Source organism: Setaria italica, chromosome III (assembly GCF_000263155.2).
Source record: "Setaria italica strain Yugu1 chromosome III, Setaria_italica_v2.0, whole genome shotgun sequence".
Taxonomy (NCBI): domain Eukaryota; kingdom Viridiplantae; phylum Streptophyta; class Magnoliopsida; order Poales; family Poaceae; genus Setaria; species Setaria italica.
This window is the reverse complement of record NC_028452.1, coordinates 9,335,221-9,349,920: the sequence shown is the minus strand read 5'-3', so window position 1 is coordinate 9,349,920 and position 14,700 is coordinate 9,335,221. Positions and strand designations below refer to the sequence as shown.

Here is a 14,700-nt window from a genome sequence, read left to right as displayed (position 1 = left end):
CATGCATGTCCGATGGAGTATTTCAAAATTTGGCTGTGTAGAACAGATTTGTCATGGGACCCCATTTGTCATTGTAATTGTGGGCCCGGCTACAACAACTGAGGGATTACTGATCAACAGTAGTACCATTAATTGTTTAGTTAGTGATCTCCAGCTCGACAATCACAAGGGTGTGCTTTGCATTGCACGTGTGACGGCCAAAACATCCATCGGATCAATGCATTTGATTTGTTCGGATCAGTGCTTGTTCTTGTTCCTAGCTACCTGGTGCATGCAGCGCATCAGAGAGGACACTGCACTACCAAACTATTGGATCCGCCCAAGGAGATGGTGATTATACTAGCAGTGTGTTCAAAAAGGCTGTCGCCTAAAAAGTCCTCGAGATTGCTTTGAGAACGCTTTCGCGCGCTAAGCACGAGAGATATATCGAGAGCATCTTTTGAGATGGTTTTCAGCAGCATGCAGTTGCAGTGTCCCCTTTGTACCCTAGCAGGCGGACCGCCGAGGGCAACATGCAGTAGGAACCAAAATGGAAATGGATCGAAACCATTGGTAATTGGGACGCTTTCTTCTTGTTTTTTTTTAAAAGTACGATCGGGAGTAAACAAACATACTACTCACAAAGATAAAAATAATTAGTACTATACAAACTCCGTATTAAATAAGTATTTTTTAGCATTTATCTTTTTGTTTCACGAACAGCGCAAACGAGGCTTTTCTAATTAAAGCCATACTTACTCAAATAAAAAAAGACATGAACAAGCACATGGAGTCAATAATTATCAATTAGTGCTATTTTTCTGGTTATTTTAGGCCAGTTTTATCGTACTTGATCGTACTGTTACCAAGACTGCCACGTTAGATTTTCAATCCGGTTATTTTAGACCAATCTCATTGTATAGTTTCACCACACTGTTACTGAGACTGCCACGTTAGATTCTCAATGAAATGAAGCTATCACTCTCAATGCACGGTTTTATTGCACAGCTTCATAGACCGGCTGTAACAATCAATTGTGGAATGGTGTTGTGATCAAATGTATCATGTGAAATACGTACCCTTTGAAAATATGGTGACGTTCGCAATACAGATCCGTTAAGAATTATATGTTTTCCCTCCATCGAAAATACAATTTCATATGAAATAAAATTGATTATTGAATATAATTGTAGGTTAACCATAATTTGTCGCTCTCTTTTTATTCTCCATTTATTTTTCTTCCTTACCATTCGGTTCCTTATCCTTTCTCCCTGATCCTTGAAACGCTCCAAAGCTGCTACGCCGCTGCTCAATCTTCTCCGCCGTTCCGCTGCTCTGCGACTCCTGCTGCACAAGCGTTGCTGCCGCTGCTACTCCACCGTCGTTGCTGCCCCAACTACTGCTGCTGCTCCGCCGCTCTTGCTACCCATCTGCAACTGCCCGGCCGCACGCTCCTCCTCTTCCCTCACCACGCCGCGACACACCCCGCCTCTTTTGCTCCGGCCAGCCGCTCTACTACTACGCGTGCGGGGGACGGCAGCCTCGAGGTGCGCCTCTGCCACGGCCGCGTTCGTGGCCGTGGAGAATTTCACCTTCGTGTGCGCGCACACGACCCTCGCGGAGCTCGTCGGGATGGTCGGGTTTGGCCGCGGCCCGCTCTCGCTGCCGGCGCCGCTCTTCCCGTCGCTCTTCCGTAGGATCTCCTCGGCCGCAGCCCGGACAACGCCACCGACCTCACCGTGGAAGGGCATGGAGTTGCAAAGAAGGGGATTTGGCACCCTATTTGGAGGGGAGAGTAAGCGATTTGGCGCAGCAGCTGGTGGTGGTGGCGCAGCAGATGCTGGTGGCGGTGGGGATGGCGCAGCAGCTGGTGGCGGTGGTGGCGGCGCGCGGGAGGGAGGGCGGCGCACGGGATCTCCGCCGGCGGACTAGGATGAAACGACCCCACCTCAATGGACTGTCGTCCGCTTACCGATGTCTGGGTAACCGGAGCCGGCCCGTTTCATCACCACGACACGATAGTTTCTTCTTTCTTCATTAATGCCAGAATTGTTGATGAAACCAGTATTGAGACTCGCCTTAGGATCTAGAAAATCAAATAGACAGTACGATTTCCATTCACCACTAGTACGAGCGACTGAAGACAGTATGATCATTTGTCACGATTAATAACGTGTCTTAAATTTTCTAAAAAAGACACTTTAGGACGGAAGTGATAGTTGTGAGCAAAAGGACAGCGCGCAGAAGCGGCGGATTAGCAAGCTAATTACTCCTGCTAACAGGTTACGACAATCTACCGGCATTCCGACGTCAAACCCCAGCAATTTCACGCATCACACATGCTTAGCCAGAGAAGATCCCGGAGGTATGAGCTCTGCAAGTCGCTTGAGAACTGAGACATGCTGATTCTTCCCTTTCCTTGACCGTGGCGCGTCTACCGGCACCACCCTCCAATACACTGCCGCGTACAGTACTCCAAACCCAGTAGCTTAGCTTTAGCTGCTGGATCGATGCCAGCTCCCCACAACGTCGCTATCACGCCCGGGGAGATCATCCGACGTGGGAGAAGCTCATTTGACCCGAGCCGTTAAAGCGTGTCACGTCACGCAGGCGTGGCTAGGCGGCGTAGCGTCTACGAGTAGGCTGGTAGCCCCGGCCTCCGAGGCTGCTCGGGTCGTGCCTTTTCATGCATGCATAGCATGGTGCACTGTGCTGCTACTTGCACGGAGCTGGGGCTCGCAGGTACGCGCAGAGATACGATCGAGTTGTCTTGGCAGGTCTACGTCACGGGACCACCACCAGCGTCTGCGCGTGGCCCCGAGGCCAGAGGTTGCTGCGCCTTCATAGCCGGCCCCGCATCGCCGCATTGGCGGCTGCGGCTCGGCCGCCGCAGCTTTGCGTTGAGCCTTTGACGGTTTGACCGAACTCGAAGCCCTCGCCTGCTGCACTGGCGTCTGACTGGCTAGCCGAAACACCCGGGGGCGACCGGAGTTGAGATGAGAAGGCCCAACAGTCCACAAGCGGCGGGCCTCTCTGGCCTCGTGGGAAATCAATTGAGATTCTCTCTTGGGCCTTGCCGAGCCCAACGGGCTGAACAAAAGCAGGCCTTAACTGAGCTGAAAATCACGCGAGGACAAGTACACAGGACGGATTAACATAAGTTTTAGTCCCATATCGGTCCCCTGGGTGTTTGCTTAGCCCGGGAGCAGCTACAAAACAAACCCCCGGTGCAATCATGATCCATACTTACCTGGACGGGGTCGATGGCCAATCAAGAAGGGTCATGGCCTAGGTTAGCGGCCTCCATTGCACTTGGGAGGAGCGCTGGCCTACCATCTCCCCAAGTGGGAGAGTGGACGTCATAATTTGTGAAGAGGGGGTACGCGTTCGCGCGGCCCCTACCAATTCTAAATTAAATAAAATTAAAATTTGGTTTTGAGTTGGTAGATGTTTTTTCTCTTTAAGTTTAGAAGATGATCTTAATTACTGTGTTTGGTATTCAGGGTCGGTTCAAAACCGGTTGGGCTAAGAATGGGCTGCAGGCTGACTTGGAAGGCCTTCCTCGCAGCCTTTTTAAGCCAGCGGAATCGCCAAAATGGTGGGGGGTGGCGTAGTGTTGACTGGGGACGATAAACATGGCTTGGCCCTGCGTTTCAGCGTTCCTGATCTCGGCGATGGCACTGCGGGAGAGGAGCCGGCGGATGTAGCCCCTGCCATGGCCGTTGAGGTCCGTGGGGATGGGCTTCGCATGCCAATGCCTTCCCCACCCAAGCCGCCACGTCACTCAAAGGTGCGCAGCACAGATCTTGAATCCCCCGCCCGAAATCAATTCGTGCTCCCTTTCAACAATGTCTTCGCATCTTGTCTTTCCAGTGATCATGTCCAGTTTGGCACTGTACAATCATGCCTAGGCATTTTAGGTTCCATGCCTAACGCAAGACTCAAGCATAGGACTAGAGGCTGGCACCGACAGCTTCGGAGATGTATTTGCTCAAAATTTATCAATTTGAATCTGCCTCTGATATTCAACAGGACATATATGTAGCAGCAATCAATGAAATAAACAAATTGCTCTCCGCCGCAAACCCGTGCAAGGGTTCAGTGCCTTCTGCTACCATCTTATAATATCTTATACACATATAAACACACCTGCCTCCTGCTATAGCATCATTTTGTACAATGTACATAAATATAGATACACAAGATGGTACACCCAATTAAAACGAGGCTGCAAGATTGCTGCAAAATTCTTGGATTCACCGTCCCAATGGCATGGCTTGATAGCACATGGGGTGATCTCAGACTTTGATGATGATGCTTGGTCTCAGAACAGTTGACCCTCCCTTGTAGCTTCAACGGAATGAAAATGCAATTTCCTCAAGCGTCCTTCCCTTGGTCTCCGGCACCCACAAGCACACAAAAATGAGGGCCATGGTACACACTGCGGCGTAAATAGCAAAGGTTCCTGATCAAAACAAGAAATGATCAGGTCCAACGTTGCAAGGGAAAGTGCATGCTTCAAATAAGAGGGGCAGCGAGGTACCTCCATTGCTCCAGCTCAACATCAAGCTTGCAGTCATAGTAATGACCCATGCTCCCAACCAGTTCGCAAGGGTCGCAACACTTCCAGCAAGACTCTTAATACTAACAGGAAGAATCTGAAGGAATACAAGGTAAACATATGAATCTCCCTAGAAGTTGGTAGATGCACACTGATGGGCTGCTTGCTGCCATTTGTAACATAAAATTCTACTAAAATTTACTAGATGAGGTGGTTGCAGTAATTGCTGCTATGAATATGATTGATGCCATCTGGCTAGAGAAAAATAAGGCAGTTTTGTAGGAGCTTAAGTTAACAAATAACAGTGGGATTGCACTATTTAAATCCATTTTAAAAGGAAACTATGTTGGGAAGAAGTTGGGGATTTGGGGTTTCAGTATCTCATGGTAAGCAGATAGAAATGTAGAAATTCACGACTGTGACAGAAGTGTCAAGCCACAGTCATAATAATTACAAAAAGCTCTGTTTAATATAAGAATCTAGGATGAGCAAAGTATACCTCAGACATAATGATCCAGGGAATGGCTCCCAAGCCAAGATTGAATGAAATCACAAATGCCTGGAGTAGCAAAAGATAAGGCCTTAAACAAACTTATCACAACATGGGGGAAATCATATATGTAATAGTAGTGCAACTAACCACAAGTCCAGCCAGCGAAAGCATACTCATTACAGAGTACAAATGAGAGCCAGCAGTTATGTTGTCCTGTTTCAGAATTGAAACGAAAATATTTCAGAAATGAATGATAACATAACTGGAGTATTTCAGAAAGAAACGTAACATGCTACTATTAACCTTTTTAAGTGGCATTACCTTAACAAAAAATGACACAGAAACGACAACAAGAGTAATGGTCATTCCTGTAGTAGAAATCTGAAAAGAATAACACAATTAGCATAACTGGATAAGCATGCCCAATAAACAATTGTGATGGAAAGTTAGAAACTAACAATGAGAAGAAGCCTTCGACCAGCTTTGTCAGACAGCCAGGTTGTCACTCCAGTAACAATAACCTACAATGATTAGATCCCATTCAATATGCCATACCAAGCCCACATCTGCTCAAATTTATCTGAGCAACAAGGGATAAAACAACTTTAAAACAAATGTACCTGAACAACACCCAAACCAAATGTTGCTAGATTACTATTTGTAATACCTGTTCAGAAAGAGAATCTGGTAAGATATCATACTTGACGAAGTCTATGATCTAGAAAATGATTTCCCTCTTCTTAGGTATTAAATGAAGAATTGCGATAGCATCTCCATGCAAGCATAAATCACACAGAAATAAGGTAGTTTTCATTTGCTAGGCAAGTTCCAAAATATGCAAGGCAACAAGCATAGGTCAGCATGTGTCAGTTATAGTAGAATCTAGCATCAAAATTTTCAAACATTTGTGGCAGACTAGTACACAAAAGAATGCTTAGCACCACAAAGATTAATCATGTTGTGAAGAATATACCAGCAGCTTTGAAGATACTTGCAGCATAAAATAGAATGCCATTGACACCACTTAGTTGCTGCAGTACAAGGAGACCAATTCCTATCTAAAAGACAAGCAAGTAAGTAAAAGATCAAACATTAATTAAAAACATAAATTAATTAGAAGCAGGCCACTAACCATAAGGGGAACACTATATCTCTTCTGCTTGATATCGGCAAACCTAATGGTTGTCCTCCTCCTTGATGATGCTACCGATCTCTGTGTAAACAAGGCAGATAATTGTGTAATTCAGGTCTCCTTTGGCTATATTGTACCGCAAAACAAGAGAAATTCTACTTGGTCCCTTATTACTAGAATACTAGCAATATATTGGTTGCTTGACCAATGTACCATCAAGAACAAGATTATCAGGATACACATATGAGGTATGTCTCGATTGTAACTAAACTGACATTTGCACTGATTACCTTTATTTCATTCACTTCTGCTGTGATGTCAGTCTGAAATCCCCGCAGAACTTGCAGTGAGTACTCAAAATCTTCCGTCTTTCCCATTTTTGCCTGAAACAACAATCTGTTCTATTCAGGTCTTGCCATTAATGCTCTGAAAATTTATTACCGTTGAATACTTACCAGCCACCTTGGAGATTCAGGAACAAAGAACAACCCAGGAATCAGGATTGTACAAGGTAAAACGCCTTACATATGCAAAAGTAACAGAAAATAGTTAGGAACGTTATTTGTATAAATAAAACAATCGACTTAGCCAATTGATTGGTGCTACGTAGCATATTGTTGTTTCATACTAAACTAATAGACCATAGTTACACATCATACCTAGAACAGCAAGAATTCTCCAGGGAACAAACATGCCAAACAGGTAGGAAAGCAATATACCAATCGTAACTGAGAGCTGCAAAAGAAAATATGGATTGGTTCGAAGTTGAGAAAAAAACAGTGTCAGACCAGAAGACAGGCTATGCATGAATAAAATGATGTTGTTCACTATCAGAAACGACCTGAAAGACAGCACCAAGAGCTCCCCTCTGGTCCTGTGGGGCAATTTCTGCAATATATACAGGTACCTGAGATCATGAAATACAAGGTACAATCAGAAAACGTAACATTGGTCATAAAAACAACAATGCATAAACAATAAGTTGCTAACATGTACTTTAAAAAAATAGATGTTGTCTAACCACGAATGTGCTATCTGAGAAACCTGCACTTGCAAGAGCATGCAGTGGAAAGGCTACCTATCTATGTTATTGTCATGCAAGGAAAATTTACTGAAATTCATTAACATTCCGGTTTCACGAAAAGAAATCACTGTACAATATGGGACAGATTACATATAGCAAGTCAGGTTTGCAACGATAATAAGTTGACATCGAATTTCTGTTACTTTTAAGGGCTAGTATCTTTTGACAATGAAATAAGCATACCATTTTATTTTGAATGAGGGTCAGTGCTAATTCGCCTTATGGGTTTTCTTGTCAAGTTCATGAATATTTCTGAACCATATAACCCAAGGAAATATCTTAATATTATGCTTCACAGTATGTTTCCTTTTTCACTATGCTACTTTGTTTCCAGTGTGTTGAATCTTGGGATTGCTTGTTCGTACGAACTTGTGAAGACTATATCTTTATGAAAGGCGTTGTTTCAAAGATACATATCAAAGCACCAGAATCTTATAGAGTAAATTATTTTTACTAAGAGGGAAGGCAAAAGAGTTGCATACTGTATAAGATATTACACCAACACCAAATCCTTCTAGCAGCCGGCCCATAAACAAAAAGGAGGAATCCTAAAAATAAACCAAATCAGATGTAAATAAAACATCCACAGGTTATTATCACAAAGAACATAAATCATCAGCAGGAGCATGAAAAAAGATGGTAATGAAACCTTACTTTTGCAAATGATATTGCGAGCCACCCAATAATGTTCGGGATCGCGGCAATCATGAGAGACTACAAGACCAACCAAAGAGAGAACATTAATCAGTGCACTAGTGAATTTCTGCTGAAAATCATCACAAGCAGATCTTTGAAGGTGCCACTAACAAAGCTGCCACCTTTTTACCCTCCTATAGTACTGCTACTATAGACACTTAATGACTTGAAACTAAAACACCAGTCAATCTGTTGCATCTCATGATATAGGAAAGACAAAACGAGAGGGACGTCTCACCCCCTTGCGGCCAATGTACTCTGCAATCTGCCCACTGGCAATGGCGCCCACCATCGCCCCTACGTTGGACAGTGATCCGAACAGGGAAAACTGCATAGAGAAAAAGCCCAAGCAACATCAAGTAAAGCTAAGCATTAAAATTTACAAGGGTTGATGCACCAATGATACACGACCATGACTCACCTCGGAGAGAGAGAGGCCGAGGTCAGCAATGACCGCGTCCTGTGTAGGCGAAGAGTAGCCGCAGGTGAAGCCGAACTGGATGGGACCTAGCGCAACAATGAGCGTGCAGAGCGTGGCCGAGACAGAGACGTCGCGGAGGGAGAAGGTGGAGGAGCCTAGGCGCTCCATGAGGCTGGATTGCCGCGAGCCCATCATGCCCCCCGCCGGCGGCATCCGGTACCAGCTCCCGGTGTTCAAGAGCGGCTTCCGCAGGTCCGCCCGGCCCCCATCCTCCCCGCCACTCTCCTGGTCCCGGAAGCTCATGCCTGGACCTCAATTCTTCTCAGCGCACGAAATTTGATCGGCCGTGGTGTCAAGCAGCGTCGCCGATCTTGAGCGCTGACGGAGAAGACGAACGCAATCAAGAACTGGGTGGACGGAAGCTTGGATCTGATTGATGAGAACAAGGGAATCGATCCAATCCACACCCGCGCAATCAAGCTAGGATCCCTTACCGACAAAAAGAAGGAGAAACCAGGGTCGGATGGATCTCCCCGGCAGCAGCGGATAGAGCGTTCGCGCTTCGCCCGCCGGTTTCGCGATGGGTCCGAGAGACCGCGGTTTGATTGCGGAGAGATTTTTGAGGGAAGAGAGACAGACGGCCAGGGAAGCAAGCGGTAGTCTGCCTTTCCGGATGGTTTCTTCCGTTTTCCTTTGGTCCGTGTCGTGGGCAGAGAAATCTGGTGAGCTGGACGTGAGGGAGGAGGTGGCCATGCCTACCCTTTCGGTGCTTGCATGTCCATACTCTATTTTCATTTTGTAGGTTTTTTTTAAAGCTGGGTGTGTTTAGTTACCGGGTTGATGTGGATCGGTCGACTCACATCGTTCTGCGTTTGGTTCAAAAGTCCCGCGTTTGGTTCAAAAGGAACGTGGATTGGATCCGACCTATAAGGGAATATTCCTGCGGGATACGGGTCCGCTGCATTCCTCCAAAACGAACAGACCACGCCGACCTAGAACCTCCTGCACGTCACGTGAATCCCGCGTGCTCCCAGCAATCACCGCTTGAACCCTATCCTCACCCCTCTCACCCCGTCACTCCACCCCCGCCGCTGCGCCACCTCCCCTGCCATCCACGGCCTCCCCTACCCTCTGCAGCCTCCACCCCCATCTGCCGCCTCCGATCACCCGGTCACCGATCTCTCCCGACCGTACCTCTCCCAGCTTGATCTCGCTGCTGCCGTCCCTGCCATCCGCCGCCTCCCCTACCCTCCCCCGCATCAACTCCCATCCGCTGCCTCCCCTCACATTCATCCATCTCTCCCGGCTGGACCTCGCCCGCCGCCCGTTGCCGCCCCTCCCATCCGCTGCTGCCCCTCCCGTCCACCTACCCTGCTCTCCGCCAACTCCCCTCACCCGGTCACCCTTCTCTCCCAGCTGGAACTCGCTTGACACCCGTTGCCGCCCCTCCTGTCCGTTGCCTCCCCTACTCTCCATGGTAAGGAAACCCTACCATGCTTGACTTGGTTGATATTTACTGTATTGGCTTTGGATGCTCCTGGTTGATAGTATTGTGGGAGTTAAATTGAACAAATAATCCAATAGCTATATCTATTACAGAACATCTTAATTTCAATGAAATTGCACTGAGCAGGACATCCTAACAGGTGTTTCTTTCATTCTTGTATTGTAGATGGATAAGAGGACCAAGATTGTAACGCGTGCTGTTGATGCATACATGATGTTGTCAATGATAACCATGATTATTCAGTCTAGAAAATGTAAATGATGTACAAGGAGGGTTGGTTTACCTATGGGCCTATGGAGGAAAGGGATAGGATGAGAGTAGATTATCTGGGTAACAAAATTTAGAAGAATGACATGATGACACAACTTGCTTGAACATGTTAAGACTTGATAGAGGCAAATTCTTTCGGTTTTGCAATCTTTCTAGAGATCATGATTTGCTTAAAGATATATGTAACTTGTGTGTTGAGCAACAGGTGGGTATGTTTCTAAATACAGTGAGACATAACCTTAGCAATAGGTTAGTTGGCACTAATTTAAATAGATCGGGAGAAATAGTTAGCCGCTATTTCAACAAAGTACTCCATGCTATTGGAGAGTTGCGAGGGGAACTAATTTAGGCCCTCGTCTTTGGACACTCCAAGTAAAATTGCAGGGAACAACAGATGGGATCCTTACTTTAAGGTGTGAGGCTTATCCCTGTTTTGTTTTGAGTTTTGTATTAATCTAACCTCATATGATCCCTAATCTTTACTTTTTTGAAAAAATTAGGATTGTGTTGGGAGCTATTGATGGTACTCATGTAAGAGCATCTATTTTAGTAGGAAAACTTTTTGCCCATAAAATATAATGGCAGTTGTAGATTTTGATCTACGGTTCACCTATGTGTTGGTTGGTTGGGAAGGAACTGCACATGTTGCTCTAGTTTTACATGATGCTTTAGAACGTGAGAATGGCCTCCGCGTCCCACAAGGTAATAGAGTAGTAAACTCTCAACTTTTACATACAAATTTCAGTTTATATTAATATGACCAATCTGTCTATCAAATGATAGGCAAATTCTACCTAGTTGATACTGGATATGGAGCCAAACCAGGATTTTTGCCCCCCTTTTGTGGTGTTCGGTACCACTTAAATGAATGGGGAAGTAATCCAGTGAAAAATAAGAAGGAAATTGTTCAACCTTAGGGACTCATCACTACGTGTCGCAGTAGAGTAGGCATTTGGGGCACTAAAGAGGAGATTCAAAATTCTTAATGATGCTACTCCATTCTTCCCTTTTCCAACACAAGTAGATATTGTTTGTGCTTGCTGCATTATTCACAATTGGGTCATACAAGATGGGCGTGATGAGTTCTTTACAGAGGATACTAACTGGCCAAGCTACAACCATGCTTCCACACGTACTGGCCAAGCAAATGAGCATGCTACTATGGTTAATTTCAAGCAGCAGCTAGCAGATCAGATGTGGTCAGACCGTCAAAACAACAATGTTAATTAATATTTGTTTCAAACTTGAATTTTTTTCAGCTGTATAATATCTTTAAGCCTTTCTTATGTATTGCTGTTTGTAAGGACATATTTGATGTTGAATAATATTTTTATGAACATGTTGCTTGCAGAATTTTGTATAATTTGTGGTGATAATGTACATTTTGGCTATATCTTGGTGTTGATTTTGTATTGGTGATAATGTACATTTTGGCTATATCTTGGTGTTGATTTTGTATTGGTGATAATGTACATTTTGGCTATATCTTAGTGCTGATTTTGTATTGGTGATAATGTACATTTTGGCTATGTCTTGGTGCTAATTTTGTATTGGTGATAATGTATATTTTGTCTATGTCTTGGTGTTGATTTTGTACTGGTACTATTGCTGATTTTGTTTTTGTGTGGCAGAACAATGGAGGAAGTAGCTGAAGGGCGTGGGGAACTAATGGGCATGCGACATGGACATCAGCAACGTATGCTTTAATGCTCTCTCACCTCAATGATTTGGTGGATGCTGGTTTGAAGACATCAAAGGGCTTTAAGAAATACCTTTTCAATGGTTGTGCTAGGGCTATCAATGAGAAGTTCAACACAAGGATCACTGGTGAGCAAGTCAAGAATTATTTGAAAACATGGCAGAAAAGGATTGCAAAGATAAATAGATTGAAGAAGTTGAGTGCTGCCCTCTTTGATGAAGAAAAATGCATAATTACACTTGATGAGGAGCACTACAACGGTCATGTCCATGTAAACTTACCATCTTTGCTTAGTTTTTAATTGATTGTCCAGTGTTAAGCTATATTAACTTATTTCTCCTCTATGTCTAGGATCACAAGTTTGATGCTGAGTTCTTGAACAAGCCCCTCTTGCACTATCGAGAGATGGAGGCAATATTTGGCAATAGCATGGCTACTGGAAACTTTGCAAAAGATTCAAGTGCACCTCTAGGTAGAAAGGATGATGAGGGTGAAAGTCAAGAAGAGGGGGATGAGGTTAATGGTTATGGTCTAAGTGATGGGCCTACCACTCAAGGGGCAACATTTTCCTACCACTCAAGGGGAAACATTTTTTGTTAGTAGACCAAGTAAAAAGGCCAAGGTAGTTGAAATGGAGGAGGATGGGCTGGTTGCTGCTTTCAAAAGTGTAGATGAGAACCTTGTCGCTGCCATAAATTGGTTGCTAAACCTGATATTGAGCTGCTAGTTGACCTATTTGACAACTTGAACCAACTTTCTGATTTTAATTCAGCACACATATCTTTCTATTATGCTCATTTGGTGGTCAATCCTCACATTGACAAAGCTTTCTATAACCTGCCATTCGAGCACAAGTTAAATTGGGTCACAATGTTCATCGCTAAGAAGTTTCCTGGAATGTAAGGGTGATCTCGATGAGTGGGATGTTTCTTTTGTTAGAACTTGAATTTTATGTTAGCGTGTAAGCCTTGAACTTAAATCATGTAAGACTTGAACTTGGTGTAACTGGTTGTATTGCCTTGAACTTACTATATGTAAGTAAGGTTTGAGCTTGATGTATTACCTTTAACTGATTATATGTAATAATGTTTCAACTTAATTACTGAGTATGATATAATGTTGCTCAAGGATTCATAGGGGTTGGAGTATGAAACTTTGGATGTTTTCACTGCAGTGAAAAGTTCTGTTGGCTTTGCTGTTATGTGCGTGTGCCTATCAGGTATGACCTTCAGTGAACTAGTTCCGTTGGCTTTGCTCAAGGATTAATGTTGCTCAAAGATTAGTGTGCCAGCTTGACGTTGTTAAGGGTCGTTGATTAACGTTGCTCAAGGATTGATGAACTGGTGTGCCTGCTTGCCGCCTCTGTTGCTTTTTTGCCTCTCAAGGATTGATCAGGTGATGTGTGTGGTAATCTCACCAAGTAGGTGAGCATATTCACCGTCCATCCCTAACTCTCCTACCAAACAGGAGATGGAACTACTCCCACCCACTTTATCTCTCTAATCAAACAAAAACCTGGATCCAACCCATCCATACAATCAAACAAGAGATGGGTCGAACCTAATCTAGAAAAGTGGGTCAGCTCCGACCCAACCCGCGTCGTTCCAAAACAAATACATACTAAATGTAGTTGTTCTTGGCCTGTTGTCAATTCAAACTCATAAAAGTGTTATCCTCACGAAGGTAAAGAGCTAGTACATCTTGGTTTTTTTCTTTTACCTGGAAGGATGCATCTCGACTGATCTTTATCGACTTCGAACACTTGCATAGGAATCGATTATATGGACATATCTCAAAAGTAATCAACGGACTTATAGCATCTGGATTATTCCAATAAAGTAGGTTAGACACGAATACATTTTTATTGAAATTCAACATAACTCTGGGTGCCGCATGATGTTTATTAACCTTCAATCTTGTAATTTATGTTACATCTTTTACTCTGTATATTGCATATGTGTATATGCATGTGGGCTAAATTACGCAAGAATCATGTAACTATATCTGTTCATTTCAGTTATGCCGTGTCTTGCATCCACTAATAAATGCATATTTAGATGTCTGATTGCGTGAAATTCTTAGACTGATAATGTAATCAGTTGATATACATCTTCCTTGAAATTGTAAATTGATGGGTGAAAATAAGCGTTATGCACATATTAGACTCAAAGAACAATTACATCCATGCTCTCTGATGGTCCAACTGCGCCATCACTAAGGAGATTTAATATCGACGACATGATTCGAATGTAACTAATGAATCATATGGTACAACATAAAACTATTCTACATTGCAGCTTGCGAATTTATATAGAATTGCTTATTGCATAACACATTCAACAGAAGATATGAGCGGATGGAGAATGCAATGATTTATGTTCAGTAATTTTTGGAGTTGAACAAAATTTTATGCAATGAGAAAAGATAAATGTATTGTTCATCTAAATTCGCAACACGTATCTATTTATACATGCGGATTTGTCTTTTTATTTCTCTTGTATAAAATTTTGTTTAATTTTAATTTTTACATGAACATAGATTCTCAGATCTATATGTTCATGTATTTTGTTGATTTTTTCACAATTTTTTAATGGGTTATTTTTGCTGGGAGTACAGTACTGGAGCACCTTTGATGCGTTGTCGACATGTCGTGTAGGCTACCCCGCACCTCACTCCTCCCGGCCTGGCCGGAGCCACTACCCATAGTACCGAAATACCACAAACACCCCCCAATCCCACCCCGAATCCGCCGAGAAGTCAAGACGCCCCTCTTCGTCCTCCATCCATGGGCGAGCAATCCCTCTCCCAGCCCAAGCCCCAGCCTCTCTCCCCGTCGCCGCCCCCAGCCTCCGCCGCGT

The 14,700-nt window shown here is 44.1% G+C and overlaps 2 protein-coding genes across 3 annotated transcripts in view; one reads left to right on the top strand and one right to left on the bottom strand.

Moving 5' to 3' along the window:
- Positions 1-3,953: 3,953 nt before the first annotated feature.
- On the bottom strand, positions 3,954-9,094 carry LOC101768758 (sugar transporter ERD6-like 4). 2 transcript variants are annotated; one of them, XM_022825560.1, is made up of 18 exons: positions 8,861-9,094; positions 8,367-8,773; positions 8,184-8,273; positions 7,904-7,963; positions 7,732-7,797; positions 7,007-7,072; positions 6,825-6,900; positions 6,621-6,685; positions 6,456-6,548; positions 6,166-6,246; positions 6,007-6,091; positions 5,654-5,700; positions 5,492-5,554; positions 5,355-5,414; positions 5,181-5,246; positions 5,040-5,099; positions 4,523-4,637; positions 3,954-4,444 (listed from the first exon to the last, which is right to left on the bottom strand). In XM_022825560.1, the coding sequence occupies exons 2-18, from the start codon at positions 8,667-8,669 to the stop codon at positions 4,332-4,334; spliced, it is 1,509 nt and encodes a 502-aa protein (XP_022681295.1). In that variant the 5' UTR covers positions 8,670-8,773; positions 8,861-9,094; the 3' UTR covers positions 3,954-4,331. The 2 variants fall into 2 exon arrangements, with proteins under 2 accessions (XP_022681295.1, XP_004961119.1); XM_004961062.2 differs by having other exon boundaries at positions 8,367-8,744; positions 8,861-9,092.
- A 1,627-nt stretch (positions 9,095-10,721) lies between these two features.
- Positions 10,722-14,700, top strand: part of LOC101783346 — a 5,107-nt gene continuing 1,128 nt past the window's right edge. The window contains exons 1-4 of the mRNA XM_004963512.2: positions 10,722-10,845; positions 10,927-10,996; positions 11,936-12,113; positions 12,194-12,358. Coding sequence (XP_004963569.1) covers positions 10,722-10,845; positions 10,927-10,996; positions 11,936-12,113; positions 12,194-12,358 — 537 coding nt within the window. The remainder of the gene's footprint in view (positions 10,846-10,926; positions 10,997-11,935; positions 12,114-12,193; positions 12,359-14,700) is intronic.